General features: G+C 31.9%; 3 protein-coding genes across 4 annotated transcripts; 1 reads left to right on the top strand and 2 right to left on the bottom strand.

Moving 5' to 3' along the window:
- Positions 1-3,445: 3,445 nt before the first annotated feature.
- Positions 3,446-4,736, bottom strand: LOC137806009 (probable carboxylesterase 12). The gene has a single exon (XM_068605881.1). It carries the CDS (start codon positions 4,440-4,442, stop codon positions 3,492-3,494), a length of 951 nt encoding a protein of 316 aa, XP_068461982.1. The 5' UTR covers positions 4,443-4,736; the 3' UTR covers positions 3,446-3,491.
- Positions 4,737-5,893: 1,157 nt separating this feature from the next.
- Positions 5,894-9,214, bottom strand: LOC137808773 (2-hydroxyisoflavanone dehydratase-like). The gene is made up of 2 exons (XM_068610046.1): positions 8,063-9,214; positions 5,894-6,189 (listed from the first exon to the last, which is right to left on the bottom strand). Exon 1 carries the CDS (start codon positions 8,991-8,993, stop codon positions 8,070-8,072), a length of 924 nt encoding a protein of 307 aa, XP_068466147.1. The 5' UTR covers positions 8,994-9,214; the 3' UTR covers positions 5,894-6,189; positions 8,063-8,069.
- Positions 9,215-12,901: 3,687 nt separating this feature from the next.
- LOC137808772 (uncharacterized) lies at positions 12,902-18,140 on the top strand. 2 transcript variants are annotated; one of them, XM_068610045.1, is made up of 6 exons: positions 12,902-13,477; positions 13,800-14,035; positions 14,129-14,387; positions 17,046-17,225; positions 17,332-17,487; positions 17,604-18,140. In XM_068610045.1, the coding sequence occupies exons 1-6, from the start codon at positions 13,448-13,450 to the stop codon at positions 17,772-17,774; spliced, it is 1,032 nt and encodes a 343-aa protein (XP_068466146.1). In that variant the 5' UTR covers positions 12,902-13,447; the 3' UTR covers positions 17,775-18,140. The 2 variants fall into 2 exon arrangements, with proteins under 2 accessions (XP_068466146.1, XP_068466145.1); XM_068610044.1 differs by having other exon boundaries at positions 17,601-18,140.
- Positions 18,141-19,995: the final 1,855 nt, after the last annotated feature.

Below are 19,995 nucleotides of genomic sequence, written 5' to 3'. Positions count from 1 at the left end.
CATGAATGTTATAATATTATAATATAATCCATCTTCAAACTTTATTTGTCACGTAAAAAAATATCAACGTTGTTTCCGGTCAAATACTCATTTCAATCATTTTCATATTACAAGTATGACGAAGGTTTAAAGTTTGAATCAGAGATGAAAATCAATTATGTGTTATATTACGAGGACGAAAAATATATTTAATCCTTAAATATAATAAATCCCTAATTATTTTGACATACTAAGGTTGAGAAATAGATTATCCTCCATTTGGATGGATAACTAACTTATAGATGAATGATAGAGCTAACAACACTTGAATAGAGCAAAATCCTAGTAACCATGACAAAGGTATTAAAGTAATCTATGTTGGGTTTTAGTAAACCTTTCGTAACTAATCTTCCCTTATACTTTTATATAGATCCATCATGGTGTTATCTTTTCTTAAAGATCCACTCATAGCCAATGAGTTTTGCTCGTTTAGAAAAATCTACTATTTTTTCTTAATGTAATCAATTTCAAGCCTAATGTTCTTATCCCAATGTTTTGCTTTAAGAGCACTCATAGCTTGTAAAAAATTTGTTGAATTATTTTCAATTAGATAAGTGTAAAAATCATCTTTAAATAAAGTTTCCTTTATTTTTTTTTTACTTCTTCTCAAGCCCTCACCACGGCATCACTAACAATGTCTATAAGTTGTTCAGATGTATCAATAATCTTTAAAGGAAAAACATGTTAAAAAAACTTAACATATTTTGTCTCTACATACTATAACGTTCAATTATATCACTTTTAACAACAACAAAACTTATAGGTAACACTATCTTTCACATAGCATAAGAATATAAAATTAGAAGTTAGGTTGATAACTTTTCACAATTCATAAATTTTGTCATGTGGTATATTATTTTGTAAAAAATATGTTGTGAGAATCACTTCTCCCCAAAAATTATTAAGAACACTAAAACTATTAAGTATAACATGAATATTTTTATAATAATTTTATTTTTTTCTCTTAATTACTTTATTAGATTCAAGTGAATATAGCCAAATTATTTTGTGAATAATACATTTTTTAACACAAAAATCAATAAATAAAACAGTACAACACCTTTATATTTTTTTATTTAGTTAATTGTCTTTTTTTGTTTTATAAGTTAAAACCCATCAAATGTTTCATTTTTATTTTTATTAATTATTCTTTAGAGTATCTAGAATAATCATTACAGAGTAATTTTTGTCACCTTACACTATTTCTTTTATATCACAAAAATCATATTTTCAAGGTTTAGTTATTTAGAGGAGGAGAAAATAATATTATATATATATATATATATTCAATTTTGTCTATATAAAATTTCAATTTAAAATAAAAAATAAAAAATAAAAGTTCAAAAGAAAAAACAAAAAGTTGCTCACGTCAGACAAAACTTCTTCAAGGCAGAAAAAAAAAGTTTTGCATATGTTTATAAACGCTGATAAAAAAAACATATGTTTATAAACACAATTTACTTATTTATAATCAAATTCAAATTAATCTGTTCTAATAATTTATAGAAATTAGAATAGGATAATAAAGTTTTTGAAATGTGCCAAATGATGCTTTTTAGGCAAAGAGTGAATAAGAGTAGTTATATAAAACAGAATAATATGAGTCATCATGTTCATATTATAGAAAAATCTAAATCCCTTTACTAAATGAAGAATTAAAATTCACGAGGAATGAGGTTGCTAGAAACGATACGTATGATCAATTTTAACACATTTTTCTTAGATGATACATAAGAGGATGACAACAATGAATCTTGATGTAGAAATTAAATAAATATTTTTTTAAATAGAATAGAAAAAACTTAAACTATATAAGTATATATTTCTTAAAAAATTACTTTAAGTGTAATCGTGTCTTTTACTCTACACATTCATTAATGTAATGTTTCCTTAAGAGACGGGAGAAGCACGTAAAGTCACAAAAGTTAAGAATAATATAATATTAAAATTATAAAAATAATATTAAAACAAGAAATAAATTTATTTTAATTTTAATTTTAATTTTAACTCCTGAATCAACTGCAACCAGTTTTAACAACGGTTTATAATAATATAATGATATTTTAATCTAAAAAATAATTAAAATAATAATTTATTAAAGTGTGAAGTGTATATTTTTGCTACTCACAGTGTTGATATATCAACTTCTCTTGAATAAGAAAATAACAAAATCTCTTCATTACCCATTATAATAATAACACTTCAATTTTGAGATTTGCTACAACTATTTATAAGAGATTAAATTATTTTAACGGGAGAATATATCTTATGAATAATTATTAGGTTATTAAGAATAAAAATATTATAAAAAATATATTTTATTTATCAGCTTGTATTAATGTTATCATTTTACTATTGATTTGAGTGAATATTTATTGTAGGTACTTCATTAGTTACTTCAGACAGTTAAGACTTTTGTGACTATAAAAGTATTGTTCAAATTTTAAGTACCCTGAGCTTCTATAGTGGAATTTGATAAAGCTTTTCTTTAGGTATTTTCATTTCTACTATAAACATATATATGAATACTAACTTAGAGAACAAGTAGACGAGTGTATGATAGAAAAAAAATGTATAATAATAAACTAGTTAGTTAAAAAATTTATAATTAAGATTAAATATCAATTAATAATTAATAATTTTTTGTTTTTTAAATTATTTTATTATAATGATAAGTAATGATAGTATAGTACGTGTACCAATCGGTCCGTACGACCGAATTAAAGTCCAGCGTTCGGTCCAGGTTGATCGAGACCATCACATCCAAGCAGGTGAACTAATCAAAGGTTAAACATTAAATGGTGCATTCTTAAGTACATATTAAATCCTTAATCATGTCCAATAATCAAGGACCTACAATATTATATAAATAAACACAAATTCCAAAGGATCATGTACGCAATCATATAGTACTAAATATTGAGTGTTGAGTGCTGAAGTTTGACTTGAACGTCAGAGTGTCTTTTGCACGTACCATGCAAGTCCCGAAGTTCACGGAAATGAAGAGTGGAAAAACAAGAGTTGCAGGAGTTCGTTCAAGAGAAAAGAGTGAGGTGCAGGCTGATCCACCGACCGAAAAGTGGTTTAATAGTTCTCTTAGTTCCAATTCCGTTTAGTACATTTTCATCCTTTCATTGTAATAGTTTAAAAGTAATAAATAATTAAATTTAAAATAAAATTAAGAATAATTAAAATATTAATATTGTAACAAAAATTACAAATAATTAATCTAGATAAAATCATAAGACTAACAATTTTTCATTGTAACAGACTTGATCTATCATATTAAAAAATAGGTTTTAACTCCAACTTAACTTTAGAAAAATACTTACTTATAAATTATAAAATGTTTAATCTTAAATTTATTTGCAATGATATTGCAAACAAGGATGAAAAATTGTGTGATAATTCTGAAGTTTTTCATACGAAAGTGCACAGTGAAGTATTAAGTACTAAGAATGGTTGATAAAGGAAGCAAATCGATGGAGGAGGGAGATGGCGTTGTCAGAATCTGGATTGAACAGGTGAAAAACGTGGTTTTCTCCTTTCGCCTCCACCACCTCTGCAACACCCTCCCACCCACACTTCTCCACCAACTCCTTGTAATACCAGCCCCTATCCTTCATCAAATCATTCTCAGCAACAAAAATCACCACTCTCTTGCAACCCAGTTTCCCCAGATTCGGATCGGTACCCGGGTTGATCAACGGGTCGTCGGATCCTGTCGAGGTGGGGCTAACAAAACGCCACAAATTATCCACCATTGCCAGAAGTTCAGCCTTTTCGCTCTCACTTCCGATTCGCTCCACGCCCCAAAAGTACGGATGCACCAGAACAATTCCCTCAATGTTCAGACCCGGAAGCCCATGAGTCCCCGCCCGAATACCCATGTTGTGTACGATGTTTGCTCCCGCGCTGTCCCCGCCGCAGAAAACCTTCCCGAAATCAGCGTGGCGGTTCAGCCACTCCTCGGGGCCGTTTCCGTCGAAATGGGACGCGACCCATTTGAGCGAGGTCCATGAATCTTCGTAAGCAATGGGAACGGGGTGCTCCGGGGCTCTTCTGTAATGAACAGAGACAGCAACGATGTTGGCCTTGGAAACGATTGAGTTGAGGAATTTGTGGTAAGGAGGAGAGTATGGTGTTTCTATGCAGAACCCACCACCGTGGAAGTAGACTAGGAGAGGAAGCTTTTGGGTTTGATCGGTGAGTTTGGGAATGAATAACCTGGCTGAAACGTCGTCGTCTTTGGAGATTACGACGTCTTTGGATTCGACGTTTGTTTCGGTATCGAAACACGGCGGAACGACGTCGCAGCCTGAAACTCTCTGGACGGTACCGTCTTTGTAGACTTTGAGAAAGGGTGAGAAATCGAAGGCTACTTCGGTAGAGCTTGAATCCATGGCGGAAGAAGGAGACGGAGAAGAAAGTGGGTTAGTTTCATGTGCATGCAGAATATATCGCAAGCATTGATGGTCAACTTTGTAGGGCTATTATGTAGGTAAGGTAAGGTAAAAAATTATTTCAGTTATTTCTAAATATAAAAAATGTTGATGAGGGTGATTAATGTGTTATTGTGGTAGGTTTTTAAGAAGGTGTAGAAGATCTTAAGGTTTAAGATTTTGTATGTTGAGGTTCTTATATTGAAGATTAGTGTACCGAGTTAATTATATTGATTAAGTAATATGATATAAGTCTATTGTCAATGAATCAATATATATTTTTTAACTTTTATTATCACTTATAATTATAACTTTTACTTGTATATATTAATATTATATAAATTTAAATAACATTGAATGTTGTATGTATGGATAACAAAGTGGGATCAGTCATGTGGGATGACTCACTAAGAAAAAATGTGGAATGGACTGTCTATTTTAACCTTCTAGACCGCTTATGTCTACGTCATATAACTCACAATCTATGCGATCTAAGTGTGGGATGGGGCAAACTGACCCGATAACTCAAACATTTTAAAAATTTAGACTTTTTTTGGATCCCGTAATTACTTCTTGCACATTCTTTTTGTAGTCCCATATTATAAAAAATTCTAAAATTATTCATTCTCAATTCTATAATTTGGAAAAGAGATTTGTACATTGGATTGTACAATTTGTATAATCTGAAACATAAATTCTAACTTCCATATTCTATTTCCTAGGACATCTCAGAATTTCACCTTCCAGAATTAAATAAAAAACATCCAATGAAAATGTTAAAGGATAATTTGAGTATTTGTGTAAGAAGAAAGTGTGCAGGAAGAAACTATCCTCAATCCTTAATTCATAACACCTTCAAGAATTTTGATAATATTTTTTTTAATATTTAATAGAATTTTTTTGTCTTTCTAAAATGCATAGATTGTTTAGGTTCCAATATTTATCAAATGCTAAATGCATTAGTCAGACCTTAGTATTTTTTATAAAAATAAATAAATATAGTATTATTATTATATATATTATTTATATCACTTTTCAAATTAAAATAGTAACTATGTGTATATGTGTATTATCTTAAAAAAAATGTATATTTAATGAAGTATTTTATTAGTCAATTTATTATACGATTGAAATTCAAATTTCATTCATTATCATTATAATTGTTTACTCGTATCTTATTAGGCATTTGTTGTGAGAATAATATTGTGAGACCATTTACCTAATTCATTTAAATAAGAAAAAATATTAACTTAATAAACAAAAATAAATTTTATTCAATATTTTTATTTAATTTTTTATTAATTAAAAAAATATATTTCTTATTTGAGCCGATCAATAAAAGAACTCGTATTTTTTACACATAACATGTATTTTGCAAACCAAATGTGGGATGAATCTATGTAGGACGAGTCTATGCGTAACGATGTGACCGCATTGTCATTTCCAATTCCATGGTCAAGACAAAAATTCAAAACAATAGAAGAAAAAAATGCAACACACATTAAATGAATAACATTGTTGTAATACAACATAAGATCTTCAAGATGATAAATGTTCATTATTAAAACATCTCCACTTCTTCCATGAGCTTATCTTGCTCTTCTTAATCAACAACCTTCCCCTTTTATGATCTCCAAACATCCACTGGTCTTTCTTTATTTTTCTTAATTATTTTTTAATTGGTGTTGTGAGTTTAAAACACAATACCCTGCATAAAAAATAAAATAACATAAGCTAAAGAAAGGAGAGCAAAGAGTTCAACAAATCCAAAAAACTTTTAGGGGAGTAGCAAGACTAGGATCTCTACAAAACCAAGAAGACCATAAGAACTATTAGAAAATATAAAAGGATGTAAAAAAAATAAAAATTCCAAAGTGTATACACATTACATAATTATTTGGGATTAATCTTGTGTATTAAAGTCTTGGTTTGGTTTTTAGAATAGGTTAACCTAAGTTTGAACAACCAAAACTACAAAACTAATTTCTACTAAACCAACCTATATATTCACCTACCAAAGATTTAATTAGGAAATCAACCAAGAAAGCCTCCAACACATCTAAACCTTAAACTTTTATAACATTAGAAGCAATTTTATAATTTTTTTATTAATAATATAAATTATTTTAAATATCAATAATTAATATTCAATATAATTGTAACTATTTTTTTTAAATTAGTTATTATTTAATGATTTTATTATAATGTTGGATCAACTCTCATTTAAATATAAATATTGATTTAAATTTTATTTTTCAAAACTAATTTTATTATATTTTTTTTGTGTGTGTATGCATATTTAATATTATTATTTATTTTCAACTACAGTCTTGTTGTTATATATTCTTTTTAAATTACATTAAATTAACATAATTTTTTTAATTAATGAATCACACTATTAAAAAAACACAAATTAAAATATATACAAAATTTATTTAAAATTGAAAATCACAATATTTTTAAATAAATAAAAAACCAAAAAAAAAGAGTTCTTAATAAAAAGGAAAAAAATTAAAATCTTAAAATCATATTCCATTGATGGTTTGAATTTTAAAATATGGTGTATTTAAAAATGGTATTATAAAACATGATTTATCGAATTTCTAAAAATTGTTAAAATTGACCCATATTTCTGTAATTATTTATGTGATATAACAGCGACAAAATATGTAAAAGTTTCCTCCGCAAGAAACACGTTTTTCGTACTATTATTAGGTCATTCACTCATCTTCCATTATTACACGCATACCCACAGTTTTTTGCATGAGATTGGAGCAAATTTTAAAAATTACAGAAAGGAATAAGTTACTATTAAAACACACCACTTTAATTTTAAAATACGATTTCTACTTTAAAATAGAATTATATTCTAACATAGAAATTATGTTTTGACACCACTTTAATTTTTTGTTCTTCTTTTATTTTTTAATGAAGTTGTAGGTTCGAAGTTCAACTTTGATTTTTAAATTTTTTTTACAGGTTTTGTAGTTGATTCATAACTTTTCTCAACGTTTTGGGCACTTTTCAAATAAAGTTATATGAAGAAATAATTATATGTAATTTTTGCAAATAATTCATGAGTATTAATGATGAAAAACTACTTTCCGTCACCAATTCTTTGATGTTGTAGCTCATATTCGTAGTCAATTTGCTTTTTCTTCAAGAGAAAAGTAAAAGCAAATGGTCAAGTTGTACCCTTATCACTTATATGTAACACAAATAACATCTATCTATTATATAATTATCAATTATATAAATTAATAATGTATTTTAACTTTTTTTAAGTAAAAAGATGTTTTTTATAATTGCTTAAAAAGTATTTGTTCCGTACTATATTTTTTTATTTTTAAAATTGTATTAGATCAGAAAAAATCGTTGATCGATATACACATTGCTACGAATAGATCCTTGTGTGAAAGTTGTGAAAAAGTTTTCCAAAGGATCAAAGTCTTCAACTCGATCCAGAAATATATAAATATAAAAATATTGTGGAAGAACATGAAGGCAAAAGCAATTAGTGTTTAAGAAGATGAAGATTTGTGTTTGAGAAGAAAGAAGAAAGAGAGTGATGATAATCTAACCAAGGAATCAGCAGCGAGAACGAATCTGCTTCAAGAATGCGACGAACTGTTGAACGAGATCCAATGAGCTTTGCTTAGAGGGATGAAGGAGATGAAAGACATGGCCCTCTCCTTCGAACTCCACCTTCTCCACCTCACCCTTCCACCCACTGTTCTTCAGTGCTTCGTAATAGCTCAAACCTCTGTCCCTCAGAAAATCGTTCTCCGACAAGAATATCAGCAACCTCGGACATGCCAGATCCGACAGCTTCGGATCCAGCGGGGCATGGATCAATGTGTCGCTTCTTCCTCCGTACGTGGGGTACAGAAACTCTATAAGCTCGTCCTTTTTATCGTTCCCGAAGAATGGGTGAAGCAGCACCATCCCTTCCAGGTTCAATCCCCCGAACCCTTCTGCGCCGCCTCGCATCGCCAGGCTGTGCGCGATGTTGCCGCCGGCGCTGTCGCCGGCGAGGAACAGTTTTTCTGGATCGGCGTGGGCGTTGAGCCAGGGCTCCGGCCCGGCGCCGGCGGCGTGGGAGGCGACCCACTGTAGGGCCTCCCAGGAGTCGTGGTAGGCGACGGGGAGGGGGTGCTCCGGGGCGAGGCGATAGTGGATGGAGGCGACGAGAACGTTGGCGGCGGCGCAGACTGCGTTGAGGTGGCCGTGGTAGGAGGGGTTGAAGGGGGTGCAGACGCAGAAGGCGCCGCCGTGGATGTAGAAGAGAATAGGGAGTTTCTGGGAGGAGGAGGCGGCGGTGGGAGGGAGGTAGAGGCGGGCGGCGACGGTGGTTTGGGGGTTTATGGTGACGTCTTTGGATTGCACGGCGGTGGTGGGGTCAGTTCCCGGAGGAGTGGTTTCGTTGCCGAGGAGACGCTCGACGCGGCCGTCTTTGTAGGCGCGGAAGACGCCGGGGAACTCGCGTAGAAGTTCGTCGGTGTTTGGTTCCATTGCCGTGATGAGAAAAGATGGAATGAGAAAAAGTGTGAAAAAGTTTGAGAAAACGTTAATGAAGGAAAGAAAAACAGAGGAAACGGTTGATGGGCAGAGACAGTATCATAATGAACGGTTTAACTGCTTCCTCAAATTTACACCAATCCATAATATCTTTGTCTCCCTTACGTGCCCCCTCTGCACTTTAATAACTACTTACAATTCACTATCCCATTATCGTAAATCATACTTTACTTCCTAATTATTTTCTAATTTAACAATCTTTTTAGGTACTTCCATTATTTTATTTTCAAAATAAATCTATTTTGAAGAAAGTATTCAAATAACATTTTCTCTACTTTAATTATTAAAACTTATAAGTAGTTATTACAGTGTATTTGGCACACATGGCATTGAACCACCTCCTACCCTTCTTAAAGTCAACTTTATGGAACCGACTTTCAAACAATGTGACTTGTTTCAAAGAAATATTAACTTTTAGTAATTTATTAGACACTTTACCCATTTTAATAAAATTGGAAAAAACTGTAGCAATTTGGTGAAGAAACCAAAACTAAAAATCATATTGATTAATGTTTATTTTGTTTACCTGTATGATATCAGGACCTGAGTAATATTGATCAACGCCAATACACAATGAATGTCGTGTCTCCAGCTGTCCAATTCTTCAAGTCTTTCTTCCTTTTCACGTGCGTTCGTTTGGTGGGATATCTGCGATTGCACTCCGACGCTCAAGTCCGTGCTAGTGTTTAGTTAGATTTCTCTGATATTATGAAAACGTACATTTCCCCTTTTCAGAAGTTCCTGGGTCGTGCCGGGTGGTTTTCTGATATTAAGGGAATGTTCTACTGAATGTCTTTGATTAATTCAATGAAAGTTACAACTGTTTATTTTTCACTCACGTATAACCATGTTTATTTATTTATTTAATGTGAAAATCTCGATATTACGGTGCCGACCCGTGCATTTTCAATTTTTAAGTTTGTCTAATGATCTTCCTCTTCCAACTATAATCTTTTATATTCAAATATATTCAACTTTTGTTATTTACGTAATAACTATTGTCCCTATTTTCTTGTTGGACAAATATTATTTCTCTTTGGTCCCATTAGTCTCAAACTTTGGCTCATCCAACTTTAGCATTAGATATGTGAGATACACATTATCTGTAAAAGTTTTTGCGCAATTATAATGCTTAATAATGTGTTTATCCTAAAGTTCTAACAAAGCAAAAAAACTTTTGAGATGTTAATAAGAGATATCTCATCAATGTTAAAAAATTACTCATACTTGTAGTTTCATTGACTATATTTTAAAATCATTATTTTTTAATATTTTTTTTCTTTTATAATTTATTATTGCAATTTTAAAGATGATAAATAATTACATTTGTAATCAAATAAATTTATTAGCATTTTTATACTATTTAATTTAAAAATAACTTATTAGCTTTTTGTTAATAAAGCAAATTTATAGCCACTGAATTTGAGATAAAGCAAGAAATATTCTTTCATTTATCATTCTTCTTTTTCAATCTCTTTTTATTTGATAATTTGAAAACATTTGAATGGCCGACCATATAAACGAACTAGCTGTCTTTTGGAAAAAAATTAGCACTCACGTCATTTCAAGAATAAGAATGCTAATCTCGATTAAAGAGAGACACTTTTTTTTTTCATCCTTATCCTTACATTTTTCTTCTTGCACCCCCCACAATCTTACGCAAAAACTAAATTGTCTTTGTTAATTTTTAAAATTTCAAAAATGCTCCTAATAGAATAAAATCCTTAAAAAATGCTCACTATCATCTTCTTCTTGCGAGGCCGCATTTCCGAACTGCAAAACTTCATTCTCTCTGTGGTACCTTTTAATCTCGCACATCGTGATTTAGAGTGGTATTGGCAATTTGGTGCTTAAAGGTAAGTAAATTTTTTTGTTTTGGATCTTTTCATCCGTTTTTTCTTTGAAATTTTATTTTTGTAATTGTTTTTTTCACATTTCAAATTATAAAATATGGTAGAATTTTGGATTATGGAATTTGGTAGAATTATGGATTATGAAATCTGGTAAAATCCTGCACTTATGCTTCTGGTAGAATCCCGGATTGGTGGTTCTGGTAATGTTTTGGATTGTTGTTTCTGGAATATTAATTGTTGTTTTTGTAACTGTGTGTTTGTATTGGCTCAAATTAGTAAACCATAATCTATTCTATAATTTGTATTGGGGTGAGTTAGAGGAGTTGTGGGGTTTGGTTAGTATGCACTCGTTCAGTAGCTACCAAACTTGCAAGCATTTGAATCAAGATAATATATTTTTTTAAATAAGTGATTTAGTTTCTTTAGTTTTCATTATTTAAATGAAGTTCTTATTTATTTTTAAATAAGTGATGTATTTTATAAAATAACAAAATCAAAGTAAAACGCAACTTTTCTAACCCACATCCAGAGTTCATCCCGAGTACGAAATACCTATAAAAGTTGTCATAACAAATTATTTCATTTAACAATTAACAAACAACCTAAACATAAACTTAACTTTATCTTATATGTAGTAAACACATTTGTACATTCATATCTCTTCGATATACTAATTATTGCTTTGTTAGACAATGACTTTTCAATATCGTCATCACGTAGACCGTCCCACACACCAACCCGGTCATATAGTTCTTGTTCAGATCCTTCACTATTGTCCATGCTTTTACAAATTAAAAAAAATTAAATGAAACTAAATCATTGCATTCCGGATCCATGAATTCATAAGTCAAACAATTTATTCCGGATCTAACAATCCATAATTCAAAAAAACCATTCTGGATCAAGAAATCCATAATTCAAAATATGCATTTCGGATCCAAAATTTCGTAATTCAAATCATGCATTCCGGGTTCAAAAATCCATAATACAAAAAAAAAATCCGTCCGTAATTAAAATTAGGCTTCCAGATTCAACATTTTGGAGATCAACAATTTATGAAAACTTTGCTTTTGAACACCCCATCATCCGAAAAACAAAAATTAATCAATTTTGGATTGATGAATCCGTAGCACATTACCGTATCCCGATTTTTGGTAACCATGAAATCTCAATGCTCATATAAAAAAACTCAATTCTTACCTCTAGAACCTGAGCAACCATTCGACAACGTAACTTACTCCTCCACCTTGCTTTGAACAATTACAAAAAACCTCCACCAACGATTAATATTCAATGAAGAAGATGAAAAGTGGCAAAGAGAGCCCAACACGGTGCCCATTTTCAAATAATAAGTCAATGTCAGTTTTAAGATTTTTAAATTTGTGGGGGTGCAGGAAGGAGAAGCCTTAAAGAGATAAAAAAAAATTAGGATTAACATTTATTGGGCTTGATTGAGTCATTTTAGCAAGACAATGCCATCAAAGTAATATAAATAAGGAGACCCTCATGATTAAAAGTCATGTAACTTTAAATCCTAAATTAAATCATTGATATTTATATTAGCTGACTTGAGTGTCGGAGTAACTTTGCAGATACCACTCAGACACGGTAAAATGATGGTAAAATGATGGTCAGACTAAAAGAAAAGACAAAAAAAATTCTATAAGAAATATTTAGTTTAGAATAAATTATAATTACACATTTTTTTTAACAAACTACAAGTTTTACATATATCAATCTTAATCATAAATTCAGGAAGATCATTAATGGAACACCATGGTTAGGAACTCCCTAAAATTTACCTCATGTCTTAATTGTTATGATAGCTTATTTGAAATAAAAAACGTAGATAATAATAATAATTATCTCCTAAAGTTATAAAGTTAAAACATGTTTATTAATAAGCATACTCTGAGAGTAATTGAAATGTTAAAGAGTGTACACGTGGGTGGGAAATGTATAAAATTGTGAACTTTTTGAATTTAATTTGTCCATAATTTTGTTTTGGCAGAGACATGTGGTGGATCTCATGGATTGCAAAAGAAGTGAGATGATGTCGTTTAAGGGGCGATGGTGGGCACTGATGATGTCGTTTTTCTTTGGTCGTACTCAACCTCGTCACTCCGAACGATACTCGAAGCACTTCCGAACACAAAGAAAGAGTGTGTGTGGCATAGCTAAGTGCAGGTTACCGAAAATATGTGTGTGTCTATCCGAAGTCCAAGATTAGAAGCCTCAAATTATTTGATTCTTCAGAAGACCCAAAAAATAATACAAAAAAAGGGATAAAAAAGAAGAACAAATAATAAAAAGGAAAAAGAAAAGAAAAAGCTCAGTGTCACGCACACACCTCATCTCATCTCATCTCATCGAAGAACCCCTTTTGCTTTTCCTCCATTCTTTTGGCCCGTGTCCTTGCTGGTTGCAGCAATGAGAGCTGAAACAAAAGCTTTTCGATAAAAAAACCAAGAAAGAAATTCAGAAAGGTACCCGGAAAATGCCTTTTCTTCCGCATTCTTTTTGATCTCGTCAACAATGGCCGATGACATCTCTTCCTTCGCCAAGGTAAGTGTAATCTTTCACCTTTCAACGTGCCATGTTGTCCTATTCTTCAAATCTCCCAAATTTTAAGTAAAAGATTCCATTTTTTTATTTCGTTTTTACATGGGGTGGCACGTGAAATTGTCCGATCTGGTTCCTTAAAATAACCCCTTCGAATATGTGTGTTTTTAAGGTCATGGGTATTAGGCATTTGATTGGGTAGTTTCTTAAGATGTAGATTCTGTGGGGTTTCAATCTATTTCTGGGCGGGATTAACCATGCTTATGTCTTTATTGTATATGTTTTGATATAAATAAATCGATTTAAATGTGGTTCATGGTTGCAGGATGTTTTGCTTGTGAAGAGTTGGAAGAGTTCTACGTTTGTGTGGAGGCTAGTTGTGTTGACCCTTGCAATGGTGTGTGGCGTGTATATATGTTCAATTTGTCTGAGGCAGATAGGCTCTGGCAGTAAGATTGGTTTTCTAGACATCAAGGTTGTTCAAAAGCCGTGTCCGGAACCTAACATTGAACCTTGGGAGATTCCTTATGTGCACTACCCTAAGCCCAAAACTTACAGCAGGTGCAATTATTAATATACTGCTTAAATCTAAGGTTTTGTTGCAAAATCTGTCTGAATTTTACTGATTTTTCTTGCTTGGTATTTCTATGATAGGGAGGAATGCGCTTGCCACCCTGTGCGCTATTTTGCTATTCTGTCAATGCAGAGATCCGGGAGTGGTTGGTTTGAGACCTTCTTAAACAGTCATGATAACATAAGCTCAAATGGGGAAATTTTTTCGGTTAAGGTGAGAAGGAGCAACATGTCAACCATAGCAGAGACTCTGGATACAATTTATAATCTAGACTGGTTAAGCAGTGCTTCAAAAAATGAGTGCACCACTGCTGTTGGCTTGAAGTGGATGCTTAATCAGGTAAAGGTTGTTTTATTTATGGATGACCTTTTATTTTAAGAAATACTTGGCTTGTTTGAAGCATTTTTGTATCTTTTGGCAAAAGTTAATGATTTTTCTCTCTTTTTTTTTTATCTGAATAGCTGAAATAAACATCGTTAAGTTGGAGTTAATGTGCAATTTGACCCACTAAGGTGACAAATTGTGTTGCTTGAGTGAGTCCCAGAATATGCACATCTCTAGATAGGTCTCCAAAAGTGTCAACTTCTTACAAGTTTACCCTATCAAGTTGTCAACTTTCTAAACAATGTTCATTACCAAAGGACTAGTCTGTACACACACACACATATATATGAAAATATGCAAAAATCAAAGCAGTTCAAGTTGCCATTTTCAAGGACCATATTATATATATTAACTCCATTTTGTTGTTAGTTCTTAAGATGCTTTTACAAATTTTCATTAAATCTATTATTGTCAAGCTAGGTTGATGACTACCCCCTTGATCCTCTTAGACTGACTGCTGCTTCGCTGGAGTGGTCTAGCAAAACTAGTGTGCAACATGCAGGTTTTGTTGTGTAAATCTAATGATCATTCTGATGCAGGCCCAATTTAAAGCCAAGTTAAAAGAGAAACACACTATGTAACTGAAAATATGACAGTAATGGAAGAAACAACAAAATGTTGAGGATAACTAAGAAATGAAATAAGATTACAAGAAGCTAATGACTGCTACTCCATGCCCAGTCCAAAAGGCTGAGCTGAACCATAAATCAGAGTATTTTTCACAATTTCCCCTTCAATTCACGGTCCTTTTTTTTTTCATAACCACTCCCCCCTTTTCTTGATACTGGGCTCGGCTCCTTTTCACTCAGCTTAACTGTCTGTCCCTTAATCTGTTCTCCCTTTTTCTACCTTCCATGTATTAGGGCCATGGCTTAGCTGCTGCTCTGTTGGGCCCTTACCTTCCATCATACTATCAGGTTCCATAGTCTCATTTGATGGAATTGAATTAAATCTTATTTAAAATAATTTACTTGGAATAAATCTAATGAAAAATCGAATTGGAAATTTTAATTAAGAGAATGCTATCTCTTAATGATGGTAAAAAAGCTCAAGGGATATGGGATACTTTCTCTTACACTTGTTGAGTATCATGTATTGAGGATTTTGCCTGGTTTAGTATACTTTTAGATATGATTAATGATTTTGTTCTATGCATGACATTCAAGACATGGGAGGGCCAATTTATGTTCTGACTCCCCCCTGTTGTGTTTTTGCCACAACTTTCATAGAGGAAACATGTCAAAATTGTAAAAGGAGTATACGAAGAAAAATACGAAGTTCTGGAAGGCAATTCATTATTCTCTTAAACTAGTAGTTGACCAATGTATTCATTGACTGATATGGGATTTAGGGGGAGGTAATGCTTTTTCATGAGGTCAAACTGTTGCTTATAAGTTATGACAGATATAGGCACATGTTCACCAGTTTTTCTAAAGGATCACAGAACTATGATACTAGGGAGAATTAGAATTAACTCTCTTTTTGCACACGCAGACACCAACACGAACTAGGTTGCACACGATGCAGGCATGACCTTGTTATTTTTTATGTTGTTTACAATTTAACATTCTTCAAATTGTTCTTTTCAAGCTGTATCTGTTATAAAGGTTCAGCGCTGGTTGTCTGGCTGAGTTTTTTCAGTACTACTTTATTTTTGGTATTTGCCGTGTTTTTTACTCCTTCCTAGATGATCTGTGTATGTTAAGGAATGTTTACATAACATATGTTGATGAAGGTTCAATGAAGATTGGTGTTCTTTTCTGTATTTAAATGGTTTTTGCATATGATGGATGGTTCCTTGGAGTTTCTTTGAATTTTAGTTAGTAGAAATCTGGAGTGAATAACCCAACTCTACAACCTCATTAGATTTAGAAGAAAGTATAATAATAAAACCTGGTTAAGAATTGTCTCTTGTGTAATTGCTTATTGTGTTCCTAAAAGTATACAAGTCGCTTACTGCATGTCTGATTTTCAAATAAGCTCATTTACTTGAAAAGGTAATTTAAGTATGTCCATGTAATACAGGCCGGTGGAAGCAATTTCTGATGCTACAACAATCTATATTGATAATATTTCTCAACATTTTCACTGAACTATACTGTATATATGTTTCCCATTCTTTGTAAAGGACACTTGATAATGCTAAATTAAATTTTTGAGTGAGGCTGATTCTTTTGATTCCCTATTTTTGAATTTCCTTTCTTGCAACGGTTAGGAACATTAGGAGCCAATGCCTGAAAACACAAAACAACCTAGAAACAAGCCTATCAAAAGCAACCCCAGTAATACAGTACTTTTTTTTGCATTTGCTTATTCTGTAGATACTCAATATCTAACATGTTAGCCTTGACTTCTGTTCTGTACATTATTGTCTTTGGACCTGTTTGGATGAACTTCTCAAAAAAACTTTTAAGTTAAAATTAACTTATGCATAAGCTAAAACAAATTTAGAGAAGTTGTATTATAAACTTTTTACAAATTAACTTATGTATAAACTATTTTTAGCTTATGGAGAAGTTAAACATCAGTTATTTTTCCTATTTTTTTCCTTCTAAACAGGCCCTTGATCTTGTGAAAATCTGAGGATATCATAATATTTGTAACTTAATGCAGGGACTGATGCAGCATCATGAAGAAATTGGTGAGTACTTCAGAATACATGGTGTTTCGCTCATATTTCTTTTCAGAAGGAATCTTTTGCGCCGGATGGTTTCTGTACTTGCAAATGAATATGATAGGAATGCTAAGCTATTAAACGGGACCCACAAATCTCATGTTCATTCACCCAAGGAGGTCTCTATTTTTTTCCTTGTGCATGTGTACCTGTTTGAGTTTGAATGTTGGTGGTTGAACATTTGTATGAATTATTAATGTTACTAGATTCTGACTATACTTTCAGGCAGAAATACTTGCAAAATACAAGCCTATAATCAACTCAACATTGCTGATGGCACAACTTAAACAGGTGAATGAAACCACCACCAAAGCCTTGGAGTATTTCAAGAACACCAGGCATATTATCCTGTACTATGAAGATGTGGTAAAAAACCGCACCGTAAGTCACTACTACCTGCTACCTGTTACCTGCTGCATGATGTCTGCTCCACCTTCCTCTTTATATGTTTGTAAAGGGTTCATGACATTTCAACTGTCTCTCTTTGTATCCAGAAGCTAAGGGATGTTCAGGATTTTCTGAAGGTTCCTCAAATGGATTTGAAGAGCAGACAGGTGAAAATACATAAAGGGTCATTATCTAGCCAAGTTGGAAACTGGGAAGATATACGCAAGGCACTAACAGGAACACCATTCCAGAGTTTCATCCGTGAAGATTATCGCAGGTAAAGTGGTGGGTATGTACATACCACCTTTGCCTTTTTCCTTTTCTCTCTTCTTCCCACTTTGTTAACATTCCATTCCTCTAATCCTTATTCACAACAAGTTGCTTGAAGAGCCAACAGGAGCAGCAGCAGCACCCTGTTGAAATTTTGGCCATTGCCCTCTCTCATTTTTGTACTCAGTTTATTGTTGTTGTTGTTTTTGTCTTCCTATTTAATTCATTCTTTGTACTAGTGACCTCCATGCACTTTGTATTGGTGCATCAAGGGAATTTCCAATTTCAACTTGAAATGTATTTTTGAGACCTGATTGTTCCCTGTGATCCACGGACATGTGCATTTAAAAAATGAGTTGAAAAAGTGAGTTGTCAAAGGAGAGCACAAATGTACTTAAAGTTTAAAGCAAGTTGTTGTTCTTAGTTAGGCTGATGGACCAAGAATCATTTTGGTGGCCACACGCTCCCACATGTTCATGTCATGCCAGGCTCATTCTACCTGCACTATATCAATTTAAATCTGCATCCAACATACTCAACGTTAAATTTTTGTTTTGCCTTTAATGACTTAAATTTTTTACCTTCTGATATTCGTAAGTCAAATTGCAAAATCACTTTCAGATTTTGTCATCCAGAAGCATTGGACAACATAAATGATCATTCAGATGTTAAGATCCGTAAACAAACATAAATAAGTTATGAGTCTCTATCCTCAACAATATTTGCATCACACTGTTTTGGATATGAAAACTTAAAATTCATAATTCATTACAATCCAGCTATTATTATTCATATTGTGGTTGCCATCTTGTAACAAAAGTTAGTCAAAATTGCGCGCGAGGGAGGCACCTACTAAAAAGTCTAAATTTGATTCCAGAAGTACTATGTTGACTGGGAAATCGTGACATGTTGGCTTCAGTGTCTCGTAGGTTTTGACCTGGTCGCCTTCTTAAACAAGAAGTAATCCTAAGTATGCAAATGCAACGCAACAACTACTTCTTAAAAAACACAATCATTGTAGAGGTTGCAGCAAGATTTTGAACCATGCAAATCCTCAAACACACAAGATTAATGAAATTAATGATGCTAAAATACTTTTATATGACTGCATTCTAATTAAATTGTTGTAATAATACTTACTTTAAGAGCTTATGTTTCGCATAAAAAGTTTGATTTTTAAGTCATTATTATAAACTTGTAATTTTCTTTTCAGATTCTAACTGATAGCTTATTTATACAGCCATAATATATAACTAGATGATTGTGTTAAGAGCATTTAATAAGTGTATTCTAATTACATTTTTACTTAAAATTCATTATTAATTATATTGTGATACATGTAAAAAAAATGTAAAATAAAATTCATTCGAGTATATCCTAAACTTTTAAAATAAATAAAGTATAATTAACTTATTGGTTTCTATAATTAGGATCAATATTTAATTTATTACCATGATTTTTAAAAAAATCAATTTGGTCTCTATATTTTTTTAAAAGTATCCAAATTGGATCTTTTATGTTAAGTCTCATTCAACGACGTCAAGTGTTGTGTATATGACAGAGAGAAGTGAAATTATGTGTTGAATTAGATAACAAGTGAATTGGATTCACAAATTAATAAAAAGTCAATTAGAATTTAAGATTTTTTTAATTATAATCACGAAATGACAATTGAATTATGATTTTTTATTAGATGATATACAATATAATAATTAGTTGATAATTTATTATAACTGAGAAATATAAATATCTATTTAATTAAACCTTATTCCCATAAAGTTCAAAGATATTTGTTGCTAGTAAAATATCGTGTTTCACCTCTAAAATTGCTTGCGTTGTGTATTAATATGAACAATGAATTAAACAGATATTGCTGATAAAAAAAAATAAAAAAAATGAATTAAACAGAAAAATTACGTTATGATACATTTATATCATGTTCTCCACTCTATATTGTCTTTAATGTACATTAAAATACAATTTACAATTAAAATAATGAATTTCCTTTGTCTTTATCTTAGTATTATTAGAGTAGAATCCACTTCCTCCGTGGTTGACCCCGTTCATTCAACCACTTCTCCAAAGAGATTATCTTACTCACTATTTTTTCTTTTTTTTATTTTGAGAGAAATTTGTGTAAGAAAAACGAATAATTTAAGAAATATTTTCCGGCATCCTTTAGTTTATTAAAAAAAAAGTGTTGAAAAAGAAACCGACTCTAGAGTCTTAAAT

The sequence above is a fragment of the Phaseolus vulgaris genome, chromosome 3, assembly GCF_000499845.2.
Source record: "Phaseolus vulgaris cultivar G19833 chromosome 3, P. vulgaris v2.0, whole genome shotgun sequence".
In the NCBI taxonomy this organism is placed as follows: domain Eukaryota; kingdom Viridiplantae; phylum Streptophyta; class Magnoliopsida; order Fabales; family Fabaceae; genus Phaseolus; species Phaseolus vulgaris.
This window is presented reverse-complemented; position numbering and strand designations above follow the sequence as displayed.

What these genes read in the sequence shown, in the direction of transcription:
- LOC137806009 (XM_068605881.1), bottom strand. Translation starts at nt 4,442, where the DNA reads ATGGATTCAAGCTCTACCGAAGTAGCCTTCGATTTCTCACCCTTTCTC.
- LOC137808773 (XM_068610046.1), bottom strand. Translation starts at nt 8,993, where the DNA reads ATGGAACCAAACACCGACGAACTTCTACGCGAGTTCCCCGGCGTCTTC.
- LOC137808772 (XM_068610044.1), top strand. Translation starts at nt 13,448, where the DNA reads ATGGCCGATGACATCTCTTCCTTCGCCAAG. An exon ending in AAGCCCAAAACTTACAGCAG is followed by an intron (nt 14,036 to 14,128) that starts GTGCAATTATTA and finishes TTTCTATGATAG; the next exon opens with GGAGGAATGCGCTTGCCACC. An exon ending in ATGTGGTAAAAAACCGCACC is followed by an intron (nt 17,488 to 17,600) that starts GTAAGTCACTAC and finishes CTTTGTATCCAG; the next exon opens with AAGCTAAGGGATGTTCAGGA.